The sequence below is a fragment of the Erythrolamprus reginae genome, chromosome 8, assembly GCF_031021105.1.
Source record: "Erythrolamprus reginae isolate rEryReg1 chromosome 8, rEryReg1.hap1, whole genome shotgun sequence".
Lineage (NCBI taxonomy): Eukaryota > Metazoa > Chordata > Lepidosauria > Squamata > Dipsadidae > Erythrolamprus > Erythrolamprus reginae.
Genome location: NC_091957.1, coordinates 2,114,844 through 2,133,547, shown reverse-complemented (window position 1 = coordinate 2,133,547; position 18,704 = coordinate 2,114,844). Strand labels below are relative to the sequence as shown.

At 42.8% G+C, this 18,704-nt stretch overlaps 2 protein-coding genes across 3 annotated transcripts in view; both read right to left on the bottom strand.

Annotated features, from left to right (window-relative positions):
- ABL1 (ABL proto-oncogene 1, non-receptor tyrosine kinase) overlaps positions 1-5,054 on the bottom strand; it is a 97,426-nt gene extending 92,372 nt beyond the window's left edge. Inside the window, exon 1 of one of the 2 annotated variants that reach the window (XM_070758477.1) lies at positions 4,623-5,054. In XM_070758477.1, coding sequence (XP_070614578.1) covers positions 4,623-4,761 — 139 coding nt within the window. In that variant the 5' untranslated portion in view covers positions 4,762-5,054. The remainder of the gene's footprint in view (positions 1-4,622) is intronic. The other variant, XM_070758478.1, reaches the window with a different exon arrangement.
- Positions 5,055-9,117: 4,063 nt separating this feature from the next.
- EXOSC2 (exosome component 2) lies at positions 9,118-16,760 on the bottom strand. The gene is made up of 9 exons (XM_070758482.1): positions 16,584-16,760; positions 16,302-16,403; positions 14,487-14,532; positions 13,856-13,945; positions 13,643-13,708; positions 13,076-13,144; positions 11,511-11,687; positions 10,557-10,685; positions 9,118-10,332 (listed from the first exon to the last, which is right to left on the bottom strand). The coding sequence occupies exons 1-9, from the start codon at positions 16,712-16,714 to the stop codon at positions 10,252-10,254; spliced, it is 891 nt and encodes a 296-aa protein (XP_070614583.1). The 5' UTR covers positions 16,715-16,760; the 3' UTR covers positions 9,118-10,251.
- Between the last annotated feature and the right edge of the window lie 1,944 nt (positions 16,761-18,704).

Below are 18,704 nucleotides of genomic sequence, written 5' to 3'. Positions count from 1 at the left end.
ATCCTGGCGATCACATCCATGAGAAACAGGAGGAGACTGAAACAGAGCCTCCCTGTGGTTCCTTACCGAAAGGGTCAACCACAAAGCCATCCATAATTCAAGAATTTCGGACGTAGTCCAGGTCCCTCTGGAGAAGATGACAAAGCTGCCAAAAATGAGACACACAACAACCCAGAGGTCAGGGGAGCAGGAGAACCAGAGACGAACCGCAAGGCCGGGGGTTGGCTTGGGCATCCGTTTGCAGAATCAATTTGGAAAACGGATCTTCCTTCCAACCCGTGAATTAAAGAGAAACCAGAGTCAGAATTCACCTCCATGGGAAGCCTAGGATGGGTTGACCCATTGTCCTGTGGTTGCAGGGGACGGCGAAAGCTGAGAAAGAGGCCGGGGAGTCATGCAAACAGGAGAAAAATCTTGTTTTTCAAGCCCCTTAAGGCTCTGGGGAGGAAATATATCTGTCAATCAAGGGGAAACTTAAAAACATCCCCAAACGTCAGATTTGCCTGTTTGAAAAGATAGCTGTTTTGCAAAAGGAGAAGAGCAGAAAAAATAATCCTTCTTCTTCCAACAGAAACACCTTTCAGCTGTGGCGAGGGGGACGTTTGCCCAGGTTCGCCTGGTGCACCAGTTGTGGCCCTATCTGGACCGGGACTCACTGCTCACAGTCACTCATGCCCTCATCACCTCGAGGCTCGACTACTGTAACGCTCTCTACATGGGGCTACCTTTGAAAAGTGTTTGGAAACTTCAGATCGTGCAGAATGCAGCTGCGAGAGCAATCATGGGCTTTCCCAAATATGCCCATGTCACACCAACACTCCGCAGTCTGCATTGGTTGCCAATCAGTTTCCTGTCACAATTCAAAGTGTTGGTTATGACCTATAAAGTCCTTCATGGCATCAGACCAGAATATCTCCGGGACCTCCTTCTGCCACACGAATCCCAGTGTTAGGTCCCATAGAGTTGGCCTTCTCCGGGTCCTGTTGACTAAACAATGTCGTTTGCCGGGAACCAGGAGAAGAGCCTTCTCTGTGGTGGCCCTGACCCTCTGGAACCAGCTCCCCCCATAGATCAGAACTGCCCCCATCCTCCTCACCTTTCGTAAAGTTCTTAAGACCCATCTCTGCCGTCAGGCATGGGGGAACTGACACATCTCCCCCGGACCTATACAGTTTATACATGGTATGTTTGTGTGTATGTTTGCTTTTAATAATGGGGGTTTTAGCGTTTTTTAAATTATTAGATTTGTTCTTACATTGTTCTTGTTATTGTTGTGAGCCGCCCCGAGTCTACGGACAGGGGCGGCATACAAATCTAATAAATAATAATAATAATAATAATAATAATAATAATAATAATAATAATAATAACAGTCACAGAAAGGCTCTCCACAATCCAGCTTTTAAATAATCATGGTTTGCTTGCAAAGCGCTGCCTCATATCATGCTACATATTATCACAAACCTGTTTTACAAGCCACAATGTCCTAAACCAAGCACGCACAATCCATGTCAAACAAAAATCATTCAGCCCAGCCAATAACCTACTGTTCCACTGTCTTCTCTCTCTTAATATGCTAATTGGAGAGGCCGTGCACCTTCCCCTTATCAAAATATTTTAATTAACCAGCCCAAAATTCAACTTTCTAACCCCTAGCATCCCAAACCCCAATTCTCTGCCATCCTTCCCACTGCCAACCCAGGTTTCAGCTGACTCCAGAAGTGGAATTAACTTCACCTAGGAAGAGACGAGAGAGCTAAATAAATTTATAAAATAAACGGATAAGGGAAAACGCGTCTGGAGCCAAACTAATAACCCAGCTGATTAAACAATGACTAAATAGCTCTAATCTTTTATTTAAAGGCTTGCAACGAAAGCAAATCAAGTCCTACTCAGGAGCAATTCAACACACAGGTTACACTAACGCTTGTTGTGGTTACTTTCATGTCTCCTACGAATCCCAAGTTTGTATCAGCTTACAAGAAAGCAGGTTGCGTCTGCAGAACTTCCTTTTCCTAATTTATTCAGATTTATTTTCTTAGATTTACACACACACACACACACACAAATAACCGCAGACTAGTTTTGTTCTTTTCCTTCATTCTTCAAGCCAATCACGGGACGCATCTGAAAACTAACTCAAGAGACAGGATGTGTTCGAATAACAGCTCCAGCCTTTCTTTTTTTCTTTCTTTCTTTCTCTTTCTTTCCTTCTTTCTTTCTCTTTCTTTCCTTCTTTCTCTTTCTTTCTTTCTTTCTTTCTCTTTCTTTCCTTCTTTCTTTCTCTTTCTTTCTTTCTCTTTCTTTCTTTCTTTCCTTCTTTCTTTCTTTCTCTTTCTTTCTTTCTTTCTTTCCTTCTTTCTTTCTTTTTCTTTCTTTCTTTCTCTTTCTTTCTTTTATTTATTTTAATTTTTATTTATTTATTTAATTTATTTATTTATTTAATTAATTAATTAGATTTGTACGCCGCCCCTCTTCGAAGACTCTGAGCGGCTTATTTTGTTTAACTACAACGTGTTGAAAGACTTTAGGGTTGAACCACAGTTTAGGCATCACAACAAGGTGTAGCGCACAAGCTTACATAGCCAGGGGTGAAATCTACTCACCTTCTCTATTGGTTCGGAAGTTGCCACCACTACTGTTTCTCCAAACTAGTGGCATTTCACCCCTGGTGATAGGCCACAAACAAGCATGTGTGATCATGGCCCCTTTCGCTTTCAAACCTGGTTTGAGTAACGCAAAAAAGCAAATAACCTTTTTCTAACTGACAACCTACAACTACGCAGCTTATAGTCTGGGTAGTACACAAAATCCTCTGCTTCAGTTTCAACCACAATAATACACGAGCACACAACAGATACAAACTCAAAGTAAACCACTCCAAACTCAATTGCAGAAAATATGACTTCAGCCACAGAGTGATCAACACCTGGAGTTCTCTACCTGACTCCGTTGTTACATCCTCAAACCTCAAAAACTTTAACCTTAGACTGTCTACTGTGGACCTCACCCCATTCCTAAGAGGTCTGTCAGGGGGCGTGCATAAGCACACCAATGTGCCTACCATCCCTGTCCTCATGTCCCCTTTTACCCGTATCCATTTCATGTATTCACAATCATGTTTATCCTTACACTTGTTATGTCGCATGTTTTATAAACTAAATAAATTTAAAAATAAAATACGGTAAAATAATAAATACAAACAAATAGATAAATAAATAGTGCGGTAGTTATTACGTACAAATAGGGAGTCATAACTTACGACCCAAAATTGGGACCTGATTTCCCATCGCTAAGCAAGGTGGACAGGTGAGTCACACCTGACTTTATGACATTTTTGGACACGGCTGTTCAGTGACCCTCTGCGGTTGTTAAGTGAACTCTGCAGTTGTTAAATGAATCTGGCTACTTCTTTGACTTGGCTTATCGGAAGGTGGCAAAAGGTTGTTGTTGTTGTTGTTGTTGTTGTTGTTGTTGTTATTATTATTATTATTATTATTATTATTATTATTATTTATTAGATTTGTATGCCGCCCCTCTCCAGAGACTCGAAGCGATGGGATGACCCCGGTACGACCGTCATAAACACGAGCCAGCGTCCAAATTTTGATCATGGGAACGCCACAACGGTCGCTAAGTGAGAAAAACAGACACAAATCCCTTCCCCCCCCCCAAACACCGTTGCAACTTCAAATCATGGTCTAAGCATGGTCTGCCTGAATGTTCAGTCTTAAAGGCTCAGCCCCAGCAGTGGATTCTAAAACCCTTTACTACCGGTTCACCACCACCGGCGATACCAGTTCTTAGAACCAGGCAGAACTGGGAATGACCCACCGCTGCGCAGTCCATCCGTCCCCATGCAAATTCACCTGGCTGATTCCTAAGAGGTCAGTAAGGGGTGTGCATAACTACACCATTGTGCCTTCCGTCCCCTGTCCTAATGTTTCTTTTTCTTTTTTACTAGTATCATGTATATAAATATTATTTGTTTGTTTATTTATTTATTTATTGATGGTCTTAATAAAGGTCTTTATGATTTTAGTTAGTTAGTTAGTTAGTTAGTTAGTTAGTTAGTTGGTTAGTTGGTTAGTTGGTTGGTTATTTAGTTAGTTATTAAATTAGTTATTTAGTTATTTGACTTCTATGCCGCCCAATCCCAAAGGACTCAGGGTGGCTTTCAACAATAATAAAAATACAATATAAATAGATACAAAGGGATAAAAAAAGAAGTTACTTATTTTGTTATTTAGTTATTGATTGTATTTATATGCCGCTCACTCCAAACAGACTCTGAGTGGCTAACAATCAGAATATTATATCTTTGTATACCACCAATACGTAATCGACAAAGCAAACAAATAAAATAAAATAAATAAAATAAAATAAAATAAGATAAAATAAATAGTGCCGCATGATTGATTGATTGTATTTATATGCCACTCACTCCAAACGGACTGAGCGGCTAACAATCGGAATACAGTACAGTATTATATCTTTGTATACCACCAATACGTAATTGACAAAGCAAACAAATAAATAAAATAAGATAAAATAAAATAAGATAAAATAAATAGTGCCGCATGAACCCACCCACCCAGCTCAAAACAGCCCAGCACTCTTACCATGCTCCAGGAAGATGTTGCAATGGCTGCCCCCTTGCTTTGAGGGTGCTTCTTTCTTCACCCCACTCTTGATAAAGTGCAGAGCGGAAAGACTCGGCCTCCGTTGGTCGCCCAGGACTTTTCCAGGTTGCTGACCCATAGATTTTTCTCCTCCTCCCACGCCAGACACGCCACGGCCTTCTGGACAGGACAGGACAAACTTCGGTTGCCTAAAGCCACACTTTCTCTCTCTCTCCGGCTCTCGTTCTCCCCTTCAGCCCTGCGTAAGTTTGCAAACTTCCATCCAGTCACCAGGCCGGGTTTTTAAAGCTTCACCTGTGGCAAGGTGAGGTCATCCAATTGCAGGACGATACCCGCATAAGGGTCCCCTTTTCTTGGCATAGCGCAGGCCAAAATCCCTGTGTTTTTTCCAATTGAATCAAACAAAAGACCAAGAATTGTAACTGTTGTTGTTGTTGTTATTATTATTATTATTATTATTATTATTATTATTATTATTATTATTATTATTTTGGGGGGGTTCCTTCACCAGCCCTCCATAAAAGCCCCCCCAATTGTCATCTGTAACAGGAAGGCAAGGAAAAGGAGAACCTTTCAGTAATATTCAGTCCGATGCAAACGCTTATGGGCCTCGTAGTCATTCTATCGTTGTTCCTGCCCCGGTTCTGTTCTTTGGGCATCCCTAGAGAATTCATGCAGAGGGAGGGGGGCATTTTAAGGCCCAAAGGGTGAAGCAGTGGCGATATTCGCGGATAAATTCAATAAACCCGTCCGAAATCGGATGTTTTGAGAAGCGCAACGTTTGTGAGTCTTTGAAAAGAGGATGGGGTAAGTCCAAAGAGACGGCAAACGGAAGAGATGGGAGGAAGAGTTACAATGGAAGGTCATCTCAGGTCAACGCCGGTCAGGCTGTCCTCGAAAGCAGGTGTTGGGGGGGGCTTGTCAGTCAAGTGGGGTTCAGCTGCTTTCCTGAAGAATTGGGGTCCAGCATCGATTCCGAACCAGCAGGAAGAAGCGGCCAAAGTTGTGAATCTCTGGGAATGGAGATCTGAAGGAAGAGCCCCTTTGAATTATGCTGTGGGGTGTTAAGAGAAAAAAGGGAAGGGGAGGGAGGGAAGGAAGGAAGGAAGGAAGGAAGGAAGGAAGGAAGGAAGGAAGGAAGGAAGGAAGGAAGGAAGGAAGGAAGGAAGGAAGGAAAGGAAAGAAAAATGTGCCAGATGGTGAGATCGGAAAATGAGGGACCACGGGAAGAAACTATGAAAATAGGAAGGAAGGAAGGGAGGGAGGGAAGTCAGAGGGAATTGAAAAGTGAAAATGAAAGGAAAGTGGGTTTAATCAAATGGTGAAGGAAGGATGAGGGAAAGGGGAAAAGAAGGAGAAAGGGAAGGAGAGAAGGGGAAAAGGAAAGAAAGGAGATAAATAGAAAAGAAATAAAGAATGGAGGGAGGGAAAGAGAGAGAGAGGGAAGGAAGGAAGGGGGAAAAGAGGGGGGGAGGGAAGGGGAGGCGGCGAGGAGGCCGGCCGAAGAAGAGCAGCCGGGGGTCCCGGTGGGGCGGGCGGCAGGGTCCGGCCGGGGTCTCCAGGCAGGCTCTCCGGCCTAGGGAGCAGGAGGAGCGGCGGCGGCCATGGCTGCGGAGGGCCGGCGGGAGGGAGGCCGAGGGCGGCGCCCGGCGGCGGCGGCAGGAGGAGGAGCAGCCCGGCCAGCGCCAGAGAGCCAGCCCGGCCGCGAGCCCATCCTCCCCTGCCAGCTCCCACGCGCCGCTGCCCTAACCGCGTGGCCAGATGGGCCCCGCTTCTCTCTCGCTACCTCCCCTCCCCCGGGCCTCTTTTACCTCACGCGCAGAGAGCTGGGCGAAGGGAAGGCCCCATCCTCCACTGCCGTCCTCGCTGGATGGTCTGTCCGGCTTTGGCACTTCCCCCCATCATCCCCAGCCGGCTGACACCCACCCCTTCCCTCATGTTTACCTCAGGAACAATGGATTACAACTCCCATTGTCCACAGGGCTGGCTGAGGACCCCCATTTTTCACTGCCATCCTCGCTGGGCAGAGTGTCCGTCTTTGGCACTTCCCTCCATCATCCCCAGCTGGCTGACCCTCACTCCTACCCTCATGTTTACCTCGGGAACACTGGACTACAACTCCCATTGTCCACAGGGCTGAGTGAGGGCCCCCATTCTCCACTGCCATCCCTGCTGGGCAATGTCTGGCTTTGGCACTTCCTTCGTTTTCCATCATCCCCAGCCAGCCAACCCCCCCCCTCCTCTCGTTTACCTTGACACTGGACTACAACTCCCATTGTCCACAATGCTGCGTGAGGACTCCCACCCTGACATTTGATTTTAGCACTACCCTCCTCTATTTTGCACCATCCCCAGCTGAAAGACCCTTCCTGTTTTACCTCATTGGATTACAACCCCCATCATCCACAGGGCTGAGCAAAGAATCCCATCCTCCACAGCCCAAAGTCTTTTCCCAACCCCATTCCCATTTGTCAGGTGCCCATCATCCTCTGCCAGGGATCTCTTTAACAAAGAGATTTCTATTTAATTTTTAATTTAAATCAAACTCCTAAATCTTTGTAATAAACCACCAGTTTAAAAATAATTTTTAAATAAAAACATACCCAGAGTTGTTTCATATTTATTGGGTTGTTTGGCTTTAAATGATAGTTTTATGTCTTTTTTTTTCTTTTAATATTAGATTTGTTCTACTGTAACATTGTTTTTATTATTGTTGTGAGCCGCCCCGAGTCTTCGGAGAGGGGCCGCATACAAATCTAATAAATTATTATTATTATTATTATTATTATTATTATTATTATTATTATTATTATGTTATTTTTTAAAGTCCTGACTTAACTACAGCAAAAGGGAATCCTAAAATTATGTAATAAACAAATTTAAAATGTAAACAAAGGACCGAATGTATCCTTAATCCATTTTTGTTTTGAAGTCCTGATGCAACAGTAATGACTTTTGCAAAACCCCTTTTAAAAATAGAAATAAATTGTGGCGATTTGCACCTTTAAAACCCGGCAGGCAAATTCCATTTATTTTTCTCCTGTAATTTTTACCCAGAAGGAAAAACAGCACATTTGATTTTATATTTTTTAAGGCAGGGTTGGTGCAAGTGAATCTTTTGACTTGCAATGACAATTTTGGGGGAAAACACGCACATTTCTGCAGTTTTCTTGGCAAGATTTCAGAAATTGCTGGCCATTGTCCACTTTCTAGGGCTGTGAGTGAGTGGCTGGCCCATGGTCACCCAGTTGGCTCTGCGTCCAAGGCAGGATTAAAACTCAGGACTTATTGATCAAGTATTAAATATTTTGTTATGAGATCGTTTATAGATGTAATTGGAAAATATACTAAAACATTTGGAATAAAGGTCGATAAAATAATGGAAGAAATATAATGTAATATAAATACAAGAAATATAATGGTGGTTTAGGAAAACTGTACAAATGAGTATTGGTTTTCATGGGGCATTTGATTATGATAAATTAAGAGGGAGGAAATGAATGATAAATTAAGATTAATAAAAGGTACATAAGAAAGTTTGCCTTAATATTATAAGGCACTAGAAAGAGAATTATCATGAAGAATTAAGCTAATAACGGTTAATTGGGGAGGGATGATTTGAATTAATTATTGGACATCCAAGATGACAAAGTTAGATTAATATTTTTTTTCTTTCCTTTTTACAAGCACAATAATTTTATGAAAATATACCTGAAATGAAGTGTATTATATGCAAAGAATATATAAATGATTGATTAAAAATGTAAACGTAGAAGCATGTGTTTACAATAATGTAATATGTAAAGGTATATGGATTAATGTATGGGTTGATTGGAAAAAATTAAAAAAAAAATTGGGGGAAAAAAACTTATTCCCTCATCCGAAGAACTGAGCAGAGGAGACGCAATTCGGAATTTGGTTTCACTCCGATTTAAACAGCACCCACAGCTACATCGGCTAGTAAAATATACACACAAAATTAGAAAACTTGACAATATTCCTATCCGCTCCATGGTGATCAAAAACTAGAATGTTCTGAGATGTGCAAATTAACTATGGAGTTACGTGAAAAAGAAGACTCCAAATTCTACGAAGTATAGATCAAATGGTATAACTTGTTAACAAAATAAAAACTTTAAAACTTGGTTATAAAACAAGGACTGCACAAGATGAATCTGTAAATATTCACACTTTCTCTTTCTAGGAAAAACAAGTGAATTACATATGTATGTAAAGTAGAATAGAGTTGGAAGATATAGTAAGAGAACTAAATAATTGTACAGGTAGATTTGGATAAATATTTGAGAAGGGTAAAAGGAACTAAACAATATTGTAATATGAAATTAAACTTAGAAATACTTTCAAAAAGCTGAAAAGTGATTAACCATTCTTTGTGTTTGTTTTGGTCTGTATATTTTTTCTACTTTTTGTTTGTCTTGTCTGTTGTTTTTTAATGAAAAAAACTAATAAAACATTTTTTTACAAAAAAAAACCCACAAAAAGTTTATTTATTGATCCAACACATTTAAATAGCCTTCCAACTGGATCCTAGGTGACTCCAGGCAGCTTCTCTTTAATTAAGATACAGAGTTTAAGGATGAGAGTAGTAAATTATACAGGAATTGGAGGTGGGTAGGTTCTCTTTTTCAATATCAGATCCTTTTTGTGCTAATGAACAGCTTTATGCTTAAGAAAATTCTCTTTCTTGTACAATTTTTGGAGCTTCAATGGATGCTGAACTTCAAGCATTGATCAGCCTAGGGACAAGCAATGGATCAATGTTTTTTTTTTAAAAAAAGAATAAAAATTGGAATTGTTTGAGAAATATCATTTGAAGAAAAGAAGGATGAGAATTATATTAGCTCCTTCCTGTGGAGTCTCGAATCTTCTCTAATGATATTTCCAGGTTAGGATGTCACAGAGCAGGAGATGTCCAAGCTTTTGATGTTATTCACAGAGAGAGAAGATGGACAGACAATGAGATTGCAGCTCTTGGTGGTCTAGAACAGGAGTCCACAACCCCTGGGCCGCAGACTACTACCAGACCCCGGCCTCTTCAGAAACCAGGCTGCATGAGGAAGGGAGGGAGGGAGGAAGGAAGGAGAAGAATGGGATGGATGGAAGAAGAAAGATGGGGTTGGCTAAGAAGGAAGCCCAGAAGAAAAGATTGAAGAAGAGAGGAAGAGGAAAGAAGGAAGATATGAGATGAATGGGATAGATGGATGGAAGGAAGGAAGGAGATGAATGGAAGAAGAAAGAGGGATGGAATAAGGAAAGAAGAAAAGGGAGGGAGGGAAGGAAAGAAGGAGATGAATGGGATGGATTCAAGAAGGAAGCCCAGAATAAAAGATGGAAGGAGAGAAAGGAAGAAGGAAAGAAGGAAGATAGGAGATGAATGGGTTGGATGGATGGATGGATGGATGGATGGATAAAAGGAAAGAAGGAAGGAAGGAGACGAATGGAAGAAGGAAGAGGGATGGGCTAAGAAGGAATGGAAGAAGAAAGTGATAAGAAGGAAAGAAGATGGAAGAAAAGGGAGGAAGGAAGGAAGGAAGGAAGGAAGGAAGGAAGGAAATCCTTGCCCCTCCTCACCACTCCTCCTCCACCATCATCCTTCCAGTTCCAGGAGCCTCTGACGCGTCTCCAACACAATCTCCTCCACCACTTCTGGTTTGAGGAGGTCTTTGATCTGCGGAGAAAAGAGGAGACATCCAGATCAATATCCAGCTTCCTTCTTCGCCCACCCATCGTTGGCTTGGAAGCCCTCTTACTAACTCTGGGAGTTGAAGACCACACAGTCTTCCCCTCGCCAAGCCAGCCTCGGAAGGTTATCCCGCCAAGGTGTTGGCCACCCAACCCATTTGGTGGCAATCTGGTGCTCAACCCAAGGAGATGCCGAAGAGAGTCTCTTACCTGGTGAGAAAGAGACGCTTCGTAGCAATAAAGGATGCTGGTGTCATAGAGAGTCATCTTCTGGGTCACCAGAGCCACGATGCAGTTTCGGAGGCGGGAGATGACCTCGCGGTCGGACAGGGGCACCGGCTGGAAAGACGGACACCCAACCTTAAGCAGCTTCATATCAGGTAGTCCTCCAGTTATGACCATTCGTTCGGCAACCGTTCAAAGTTAAGGCAGTGCTGAAATACTCCTCCCCTTCGCTCTTTCTCTCCTTCCTTTCTTCCCTCTTTTCCTTCCTTTCTTTCCTTCCTTTTTTTCTTACTTTCCGTTGCTGTCTTCCTTTCTTCATTCCTTCCTTTCCATCCTCCCTCCCTTCCTTTTTTCTTTCTCCCTCCCTCCCTTTTTTCTTTTATTTTCCATTGCTATCTTCCTTCCTCTCCTCCCTCCCTCCCTCTTTTCTTCCTTCCTTTTTTCTTTTCTTACTTTCCGTGGCTATCTTCCTCCATCTCCTCCCTCCCTCTTTTCTTCCTCCCTTCCTTTTTTCTTCCTCCCTTCCTTCCTTTCCTTCCTTCTATCTTTCTTATTCATTCATCACACTTCATAACTACTCATCTCCCGTGAAGGGCTCTGCCCAAAGCACCATTCAATCGATAAAATCAAATATTTAAAAACAAAATAATTTTAAGATTTTTTTTTTTAAAAAAAGAGGGAAACAAAAAACGCCTTCTAGAATTACAGAAGAGACTGCCAATAGGGGCAGGTCAGCAGGTATTAACAGAGTAGATGAGGGGGGGGGTCTCATGTGGCCAACCACCCCCCATTGTTGTGTGCCCCCCCCTCCCATGCAAGGCTCTAAGGCAGGTTTGGACCCATTGGCGGAAGGGCAAGAAATTGGGGGGCTTTCCTCACAAGCTTCCCAATGTTTTGACATCTTTTGGGTCACGCTACCCCCCCGAGCCTTCAACTAACCTCCAAGTTAGTCACAAAGCCCCCAGCCTCCTCCTCCTTTTGCTCAGGGGTGGGGTAAATCCAGATGTACCCATTGTTGCCAAGGATGATGGAAGCTCCACACGGTAAGTCATGGAAGTGACTTTTCTGACGTTTCACCAAGGATGGAGAGACCTGGACTAAGACCCCCTGGCCAAGCTGGGAAGAGAAATAAGGCCAAAGGGAATGAAGGTGAGGGTCAGCAGATTGGAGGAAAATATACTGTATATATATATTTGATATATGAAGAACATCTGTTGTTTTTGGGTGGTCTTGACTGCAGCTCGGCCTCCTGTTCCACCATCATTCCTTCCAAATAAAAGTCCTCTCTCAATGCAATTCTATAGGGGAACCATTGAGTCTGTCATCTGCACCTCTATAACTGTCTGGTTCGGTTCTGCAACCCAACAAGACCGACGCAGACTTCAGAAGAGAATCAGAACTGCAGGAAAAACAATGGCTATCAACCTGACTTCCATGGAGGACCTGCATACTGCACGAGTCAAAATGAGGGCGGTGAAAATATTTACACACCCCTCGCATCCTGGACACAAATTGTTTCAACTCCTACATCGCTACAGAGCACTGCACACCAAGACAACTACACACCAGAACAGTTTTTTCCCCGAATGCCATCACTCTGCTAAACAAATAATTCCCTCAACACTGTCAAACTAGTTACTAAGTCTGCAGTACTATTTCTATTAGTCTTCTCATCATTCCTATCACCCATCTCCTCCTACTTATGACTGTATGACTGTAACGTGTTGCGTGCATCCTTACGATTTATATTAATAATTATTAATATAAATATAAACATTGTTTCCCGATTGTTTATTTGTACCCTATGACAATGATTAAGCGTTGTACATCATAATTCTTGACAAATGTCTCTTTTTCTTTTATGTACGCTGAGAGCATCTGCACCAAAGACAAATTCCTTGTGTGTTCAAACCCACTTGGCCAATAAAGAATTCTATTCTATTCTATATTATCCTATTCTATTCTATTCCATTCTATTCTATATTATTCTATTCCATTCCATTCCTCATTATTATTATATTATTCCATTCCATTCCATTCCACTCTATTCTATATTATTATATTCCATTCCATTCCTATTGTTATTATTTATTATTATTATTTATTAGATTTGTATGCCGCCCCTTTCCGTAGACTCGGGGCGGCTCACAACACAATAAAACAGTTCATGACAAATCTAATAATTTACAATTTAAAATATTAAAAAAAAAACCCAATATTTAAGCAAACATACATACAAGCATACCATACATAAATTGAATTGAATAGGTCTGGGGGAGATGTCTCAGTTCCCCCATGCCTGACGACAAAGGTGGGTTTTAAGGAGTTTATTATATTCCATTCCCTTCCCTTCTATTCTATATTATTATATTCCATTCCATTCCTTATTATTATATTCCATTCCCTTCTATTCTATTCTATATTATTATATTCCGTTCCGTTGCATTCCATTTCTTATTATTCTATTCCATTCTGTTCCATAGAAAAAATTAACAGCAACTCACCTTTCCATATTTGAGACTTCGTGTGTGTAACGAGACTGCCCCATCAGAAAATACCGCTTGTACTTCAGCCTGTCAGAAGCATTTTAAGGAAATAAAACCATGGTGGCTATCACCTGCATTTCTACCACTGATAAATACAAAACCAACAGATTGCTGAACTTATTCAAAGTTCTTCTTCTAGAATGGCTGAATTGCTCTTTCCAGGATCTAGCCAGGTGAGAGCGAAAGGTCTTCATTTATAACTATACCTGGAACTTGCATTTTTAGGAGAATTCTTTCCATCCATCCATCCATCCATATATATATATAATAATTAATAATAATTTATTAAATTTGTATGCCGCCCCTCCACTCACTGCTCAAAAAATAAAGGGAACATAAAGGAAACAATACAATATAACTCCAAGTAAATCAAGCTTCTATGAAATCAAACTGTCCACTTAGGAAGCAACAACTTAAGCTGCCATCTGGGTCACAAAGCAGTCCCTATTGGCTGATCTGTTACCATATCTACCCCAATTCACAAACCCTTATATACCGACAACTTCCTCCCCCAAAAAAGGATACGCTGACAAGGTCTCCTTCTTGGAGGAAATCTCTCATGGCCAACTCATCTTCTGCAGACCGGCGTCTCTGGGGAAGAAATACAAGTTGAACCGAATCCTTTTATTTGGCCAAGAGTTCTTTCGGCACACAAGGCATTTGTCTCCGGTGCCCTCCATATAAATCCCTCCCATTTCTCAATGAAAACAACATTTCCAACAATCTGAAGATTCTCACCAGCTCTCCGCCTGGAAGGTTCATGGAAGACAACAAGAGCACAGAGTCTAGCCTAGAGTTGGTCTCTACCTTCCATCGTTTCTGCTGAACCTGAAAAATTTTAGATATATATAAAAAAAATAAAATCCAAACTTCTTCAAATTGTTATTCACCCAAAAAGTTGGAACAGACAATATTTGGCAGGCGTTGGACTTATCAGTTGTCCTAAACCACACCATTTCTTCAGCAGACGTCATTTTAGGAGTTATTATCCTATATTTTACATTCCTAATAAATTGTTCCATGCAGTGGTCAAACCAGCAGCACAGAAAAGTAAGAGCAAATATTTTCAATAGGGCGTTTAAAAAAAAAAATACAAGTTCAAAACTTCCACAGGGGACAAAAAAATACAGAATTCTTGCTGTCCTGGATATTTCTGGGAGAGAGGGAAGGAGGGAGGGAGGGAGGAAGGAAAATAGAGGTGGGTAGGTAGGGAAGAAAGAAGGAAGGAAGGAAGGAAGCAGGAAGGAAGGCAGGAAGGGATAGATGGGAGGGTGGGGTGTATATTTAAATATTTATTTATTATTTATTATCATAATAAAATGTTATTACAGTATTTACTTATTTATTAATAAATACATGAAAATATTACCTCTGTAATTCGCCCAACTACAATGTCTCCAACTTCACCATTGTACCTGCCAGGAAAATTTAAAAAAGAAACATTATTCAATAATTCCCCAGCTCAAGGTAGAACATGTGTAACCTTTTTGCCATAATAAATGTGCTATTCTTGAAAGATCCCTAGAGATGATGGGTAATTTTTTTCAGCATTAAATTAGAGGACAGAAATAGAACGGAAAGAAAAGAAAAGCTCGGCTCTACGACAATCAAGTAGCAAAGTCGTCTATTGAGAATGACAGATTTAATTTAAACGCTTAGCTCGTTTTTTTCTCAATTAGGTAACTTTTTAAGATGCCTGGATTTCAACTCCCAGAATTCCCCCAGCCAGCCATGCTACCAATATATCATCTAGGCGCCCGGGTGGCGCAGTGGTTAGAGTGCAGCACCATAGGCTACTTCAGCTGTCTGCTAGCTGTAGTTCAGCAGTTCAAATCTCACCAGCGGCTCACGGTTGGTTCATTCCATCCTTCCGAATAAAATGGGGACCCAGATTGTTGGGGGCAAGAGGCTGATTCTGGAAACTGCTTACAGGGGGCTGTAAAAGCACCATGAAGCGGTATATAAGTCTAAATGTTATTGCCCTTCCTTCCTTCCGAGGTGGGTCAAATGATTCTTAGGGGCAAGAGGCTGGCTGTGTAAACTCCTTAGGGAGGGCTGTAAAAGCACTAGGAACTGGTATGTAAGTCTCAAGGCTATTGCTATCTCTACTATCAGGCCGGCTGGGGATTTTATTTTATATTATTTTATTATTTTATTTTATTTATTTATTTTATTTATTTTATTTATTTTAAACTTAGTTAGTTAGTTAGTTAGTTAATTAGTTAGTTAGTTAGCTAGCTAGCTAGTTAGTTAGTCCAATACACAATGAGGGTTTTAGTGGGTATATATTTATTTGTTTGTTTGTTTGTTTATTTATTTATTGGATTTGTATGCCGCCCCTCTCCGGAGACTCAGAGCGGCTAACAGCAACAATAAAACAGTGTACAATAGTAATCTAATACTAAAAACGATTAAAAACCCATTAATATAAAAACCAGACATACATACATACATACATACCAAGCATAGAATTGTAAAGGCCTAGGGGGAAAGAGGATCTCAATTCCCCCATGCCTGATGGCAGAGGTGGGTTTTAAGTAGCTTACGAAAGGCAAGGAGGGTGGGGGTAATTCTAATCTCTGGGGGGAGTTGGTTCCAGAGGGTCGGGGCCGCCACAGAGAAGGCTCTTCCCCTGGGGCCCGCCAACCGACATTGTTTAGTCATGAAGGTTATAGAGGAGATACTCATAGTAAAATATATATAAGAAAAAATAGAAAAGAAGATATAGGAATAGAACATATCAATGGAAGAATAGAAGAAGAAATATAGGAATAGAAGAAAGGTATAGGAGATATAGGAGAGCAATAGGACAGGGGACGGAAGGCACTCTAATGCACTTGTACTCGCCCCTTACTGACCTCTTAGGAATCTGGAGAGGTCAACCGTGGATAATCTAAGGGTGAAGTGTTGGGGGTTGGGGGATGACACTATGGAGTCCGGTAATGAGTTCCACGCTTCGACAACTCGGTTACTGAAGTGGTATTTTTTACACTCAAGTTTGGAGTGGTTAATATTAAGTTTGAATCTGTTGTGTGCTCTTGTTGTGGTTGAAGGTGAAGTAGTCGCCGACAGGCAAGGACGTTGCAGCTTCCACCAGTTGAAGTCCACTCCCACCCAGCCTCTCTCGCATAAAGCTCCCCAGGCTCCTAAGGGGTTTGGAACACAACTTCTGCTTTTGTCTCACCTGCTTTTTAAGGCTTTGACGCAGACCAGTTTGTTGACCCTCTCCACCACTCCAGCCACCGAAGCCACCAACTTCTCATCCCCGAGGTAGGTCCCGTGACCCCTAGCAAAACCAAACACAAAGAAAGATATATATATATATTGTTAAAGGTGGAGAAGAGAGAAAGCAGCGCCGGGCCAGGGGGCTCCTGTGCACGTGCAGAGTGCAGCGGGGGCTCCAGGGCAGCCAGGCGGGGGAGGGAAGGAGGGAGGGAGCAGCCCCGGGGCCCCCGCCCTCCCTCACCGCATGTATCCCGGGTCTGTGGTGATGGTGTCCCCGGGGACCACGAGGTCCCGCTCCCCGCCGCTGCTCCGGGACGCGGGGGACGCTAAAGGCTTCCGCGCCGCCGGCAGCCTGAACTCCACCGCCGCCATCTTGGCTGAGGGCGCACGCCGCGCAGGCGCAGAACCCCGCCGCGGGTTCCGCGGCCGGCATGTCTACTCCTGGCGGGTTGATTCAAGAGGGGTGGGGTTTGCGAGCGTAGAATAGGCAGCTCCGGCTTCCATTCGCGGCGCTGGGGGGGGGGGAAGGAAGGAGGTTGCTGCCTTCAGCAGAGTTCCCCTTTTGGAAGGGGAGAGGGGAGGAGGAGAGGAGGGAGAAGAGTAGAAGAGAAGAGATTATTTATTTATTAATTAGATTTGTATGCCGCCCCTCTCCGTAGACTCGGGGCAGCTAACAACAGTAAAAAGACAATATGAACAAATCTAATATTAAAAGTAATGTTAAAAACCCCAATTTAAAGAACCATTCATACATACTAGCATACCATGTATAAATTCTATAAGCCTAAGGGGAAGGGAAAATTTCAATCCCCCCATGCCTGACGACAGAGGTGGGTTTTAAGGAGCTTACGAAAGGCAAGGAGGGTGGGGGCAACTCTGATATCTGGGGGGAGTTGGTTCCAGAGGGTCGGGGCCGCCACAGAGAAGGCTCTTCCCCTGGGTCCCGCCAAACGACATTGTTTAGTTGACGGGACCTGGAGAAGGCCAACTCTGTGGGACTTAACTGATAGAGTAATAGAGTAGAGCAGAGAAGAGAAGAGAAAATAGAGTAGAAGAGAAGAGAGAGTAGGGTAGAGTAGAGTAGAGAATAGAGTAGAATAGAATAGAATATAAATCAGAATAGAGTAGAATGGAATAGAATAGAATAGGAGAGGGGTGGGGTGCTGCCTGGATGGGGGGGGGAACACAGTGGGGTAGTGAAAATGGAGCTCCACCCCAGAGCACCCAATTTGCACTGAAAGATATTGAAAGAAAATGCAGGGCGTCCTGTATAAGCCCAAGTGTGGGAGTAAAAATTTTAGTAGCCCTTCACTGAGAATAGAATATAGAATAAGGAAGAGAAGAGAAGAGAATTCTCTATTGGCCAAGTGTGATTGGACGCACCAGGAATTTGTCTTTGGTGCAAACGCTCTCAGTGTCCATAAAAGAAAGGAGACATTTTTCAAGATCGTGAGGAATCCCCCCTTCTTGGATGAGGGTCCGGGGCGGGCTGAATCCCCACCTCATCCCCAATTTGGACAGTCTGACTGAGACTGTATCCAAGACTGGACAGTTGCTTGTCTGAAGTGGTCTAGAATCTCTGGCTTGGAGCTGGTGGGGTTGGACTAGAAGCCCTCTTAAGGTCCCTCCGGGGCTCTGGTTCCTCTAAATCAGTGTTTCCCAACCTGGGCCACCTGAAGATATTTGGACTTCAACTCCCAGAATTCCCCACAAGCATCCGCTGGCTGGGGAATTCTGGGAGTTGAAGTCCAAATATCTTCAAGTGGCCAAGGTTGGGAAACACTGCTCTAAATCAATGGGGAACCTCCCACAACTCCCCCTCGCAAAGAGTCCTTTTTATACCATGTAAGGCAAATGCACGTCCAAGGTCCAGCCTCCCATCAGAGCCCCCTCCCCTTACTTCGAAAGTGCCCCTGAGCATGGACGGAGCGAACGGCTGGGTGACAGCACCTGTCCAAACCGCCAATAGATGTCCTGCGTTTGCACGGATGCTTGGGAACCCAAAAAACCCTAGGTGTTATATCACTTTTGATTAGACTGTTCCCCTTGGCATTAGCAGAGCCCAGTCTGGCTCAGCGCCTATTTTAAAAGCGGTGCTCTGTCGCCCTCTAGTGCCTATTTAGAAGATATGCTTCATTTCCTCAAGTTCTGCCCTTAGCTCATAGAAACATAGAAGATTGACGGCAGAAAAAGACCTCATGGTCCATCTACTTTGCCCTTATACCTTATATATTGCCCTTAAGCCCTGTATTTTATCTTAGGATGGATCTATGTTTATCCCGGGCATGTTCAAATTCAGTGACTGTGGATTTGCCAACCACGTATGCTGGAAATTTGTTGCAAGCATCTACTACTCTTTCAG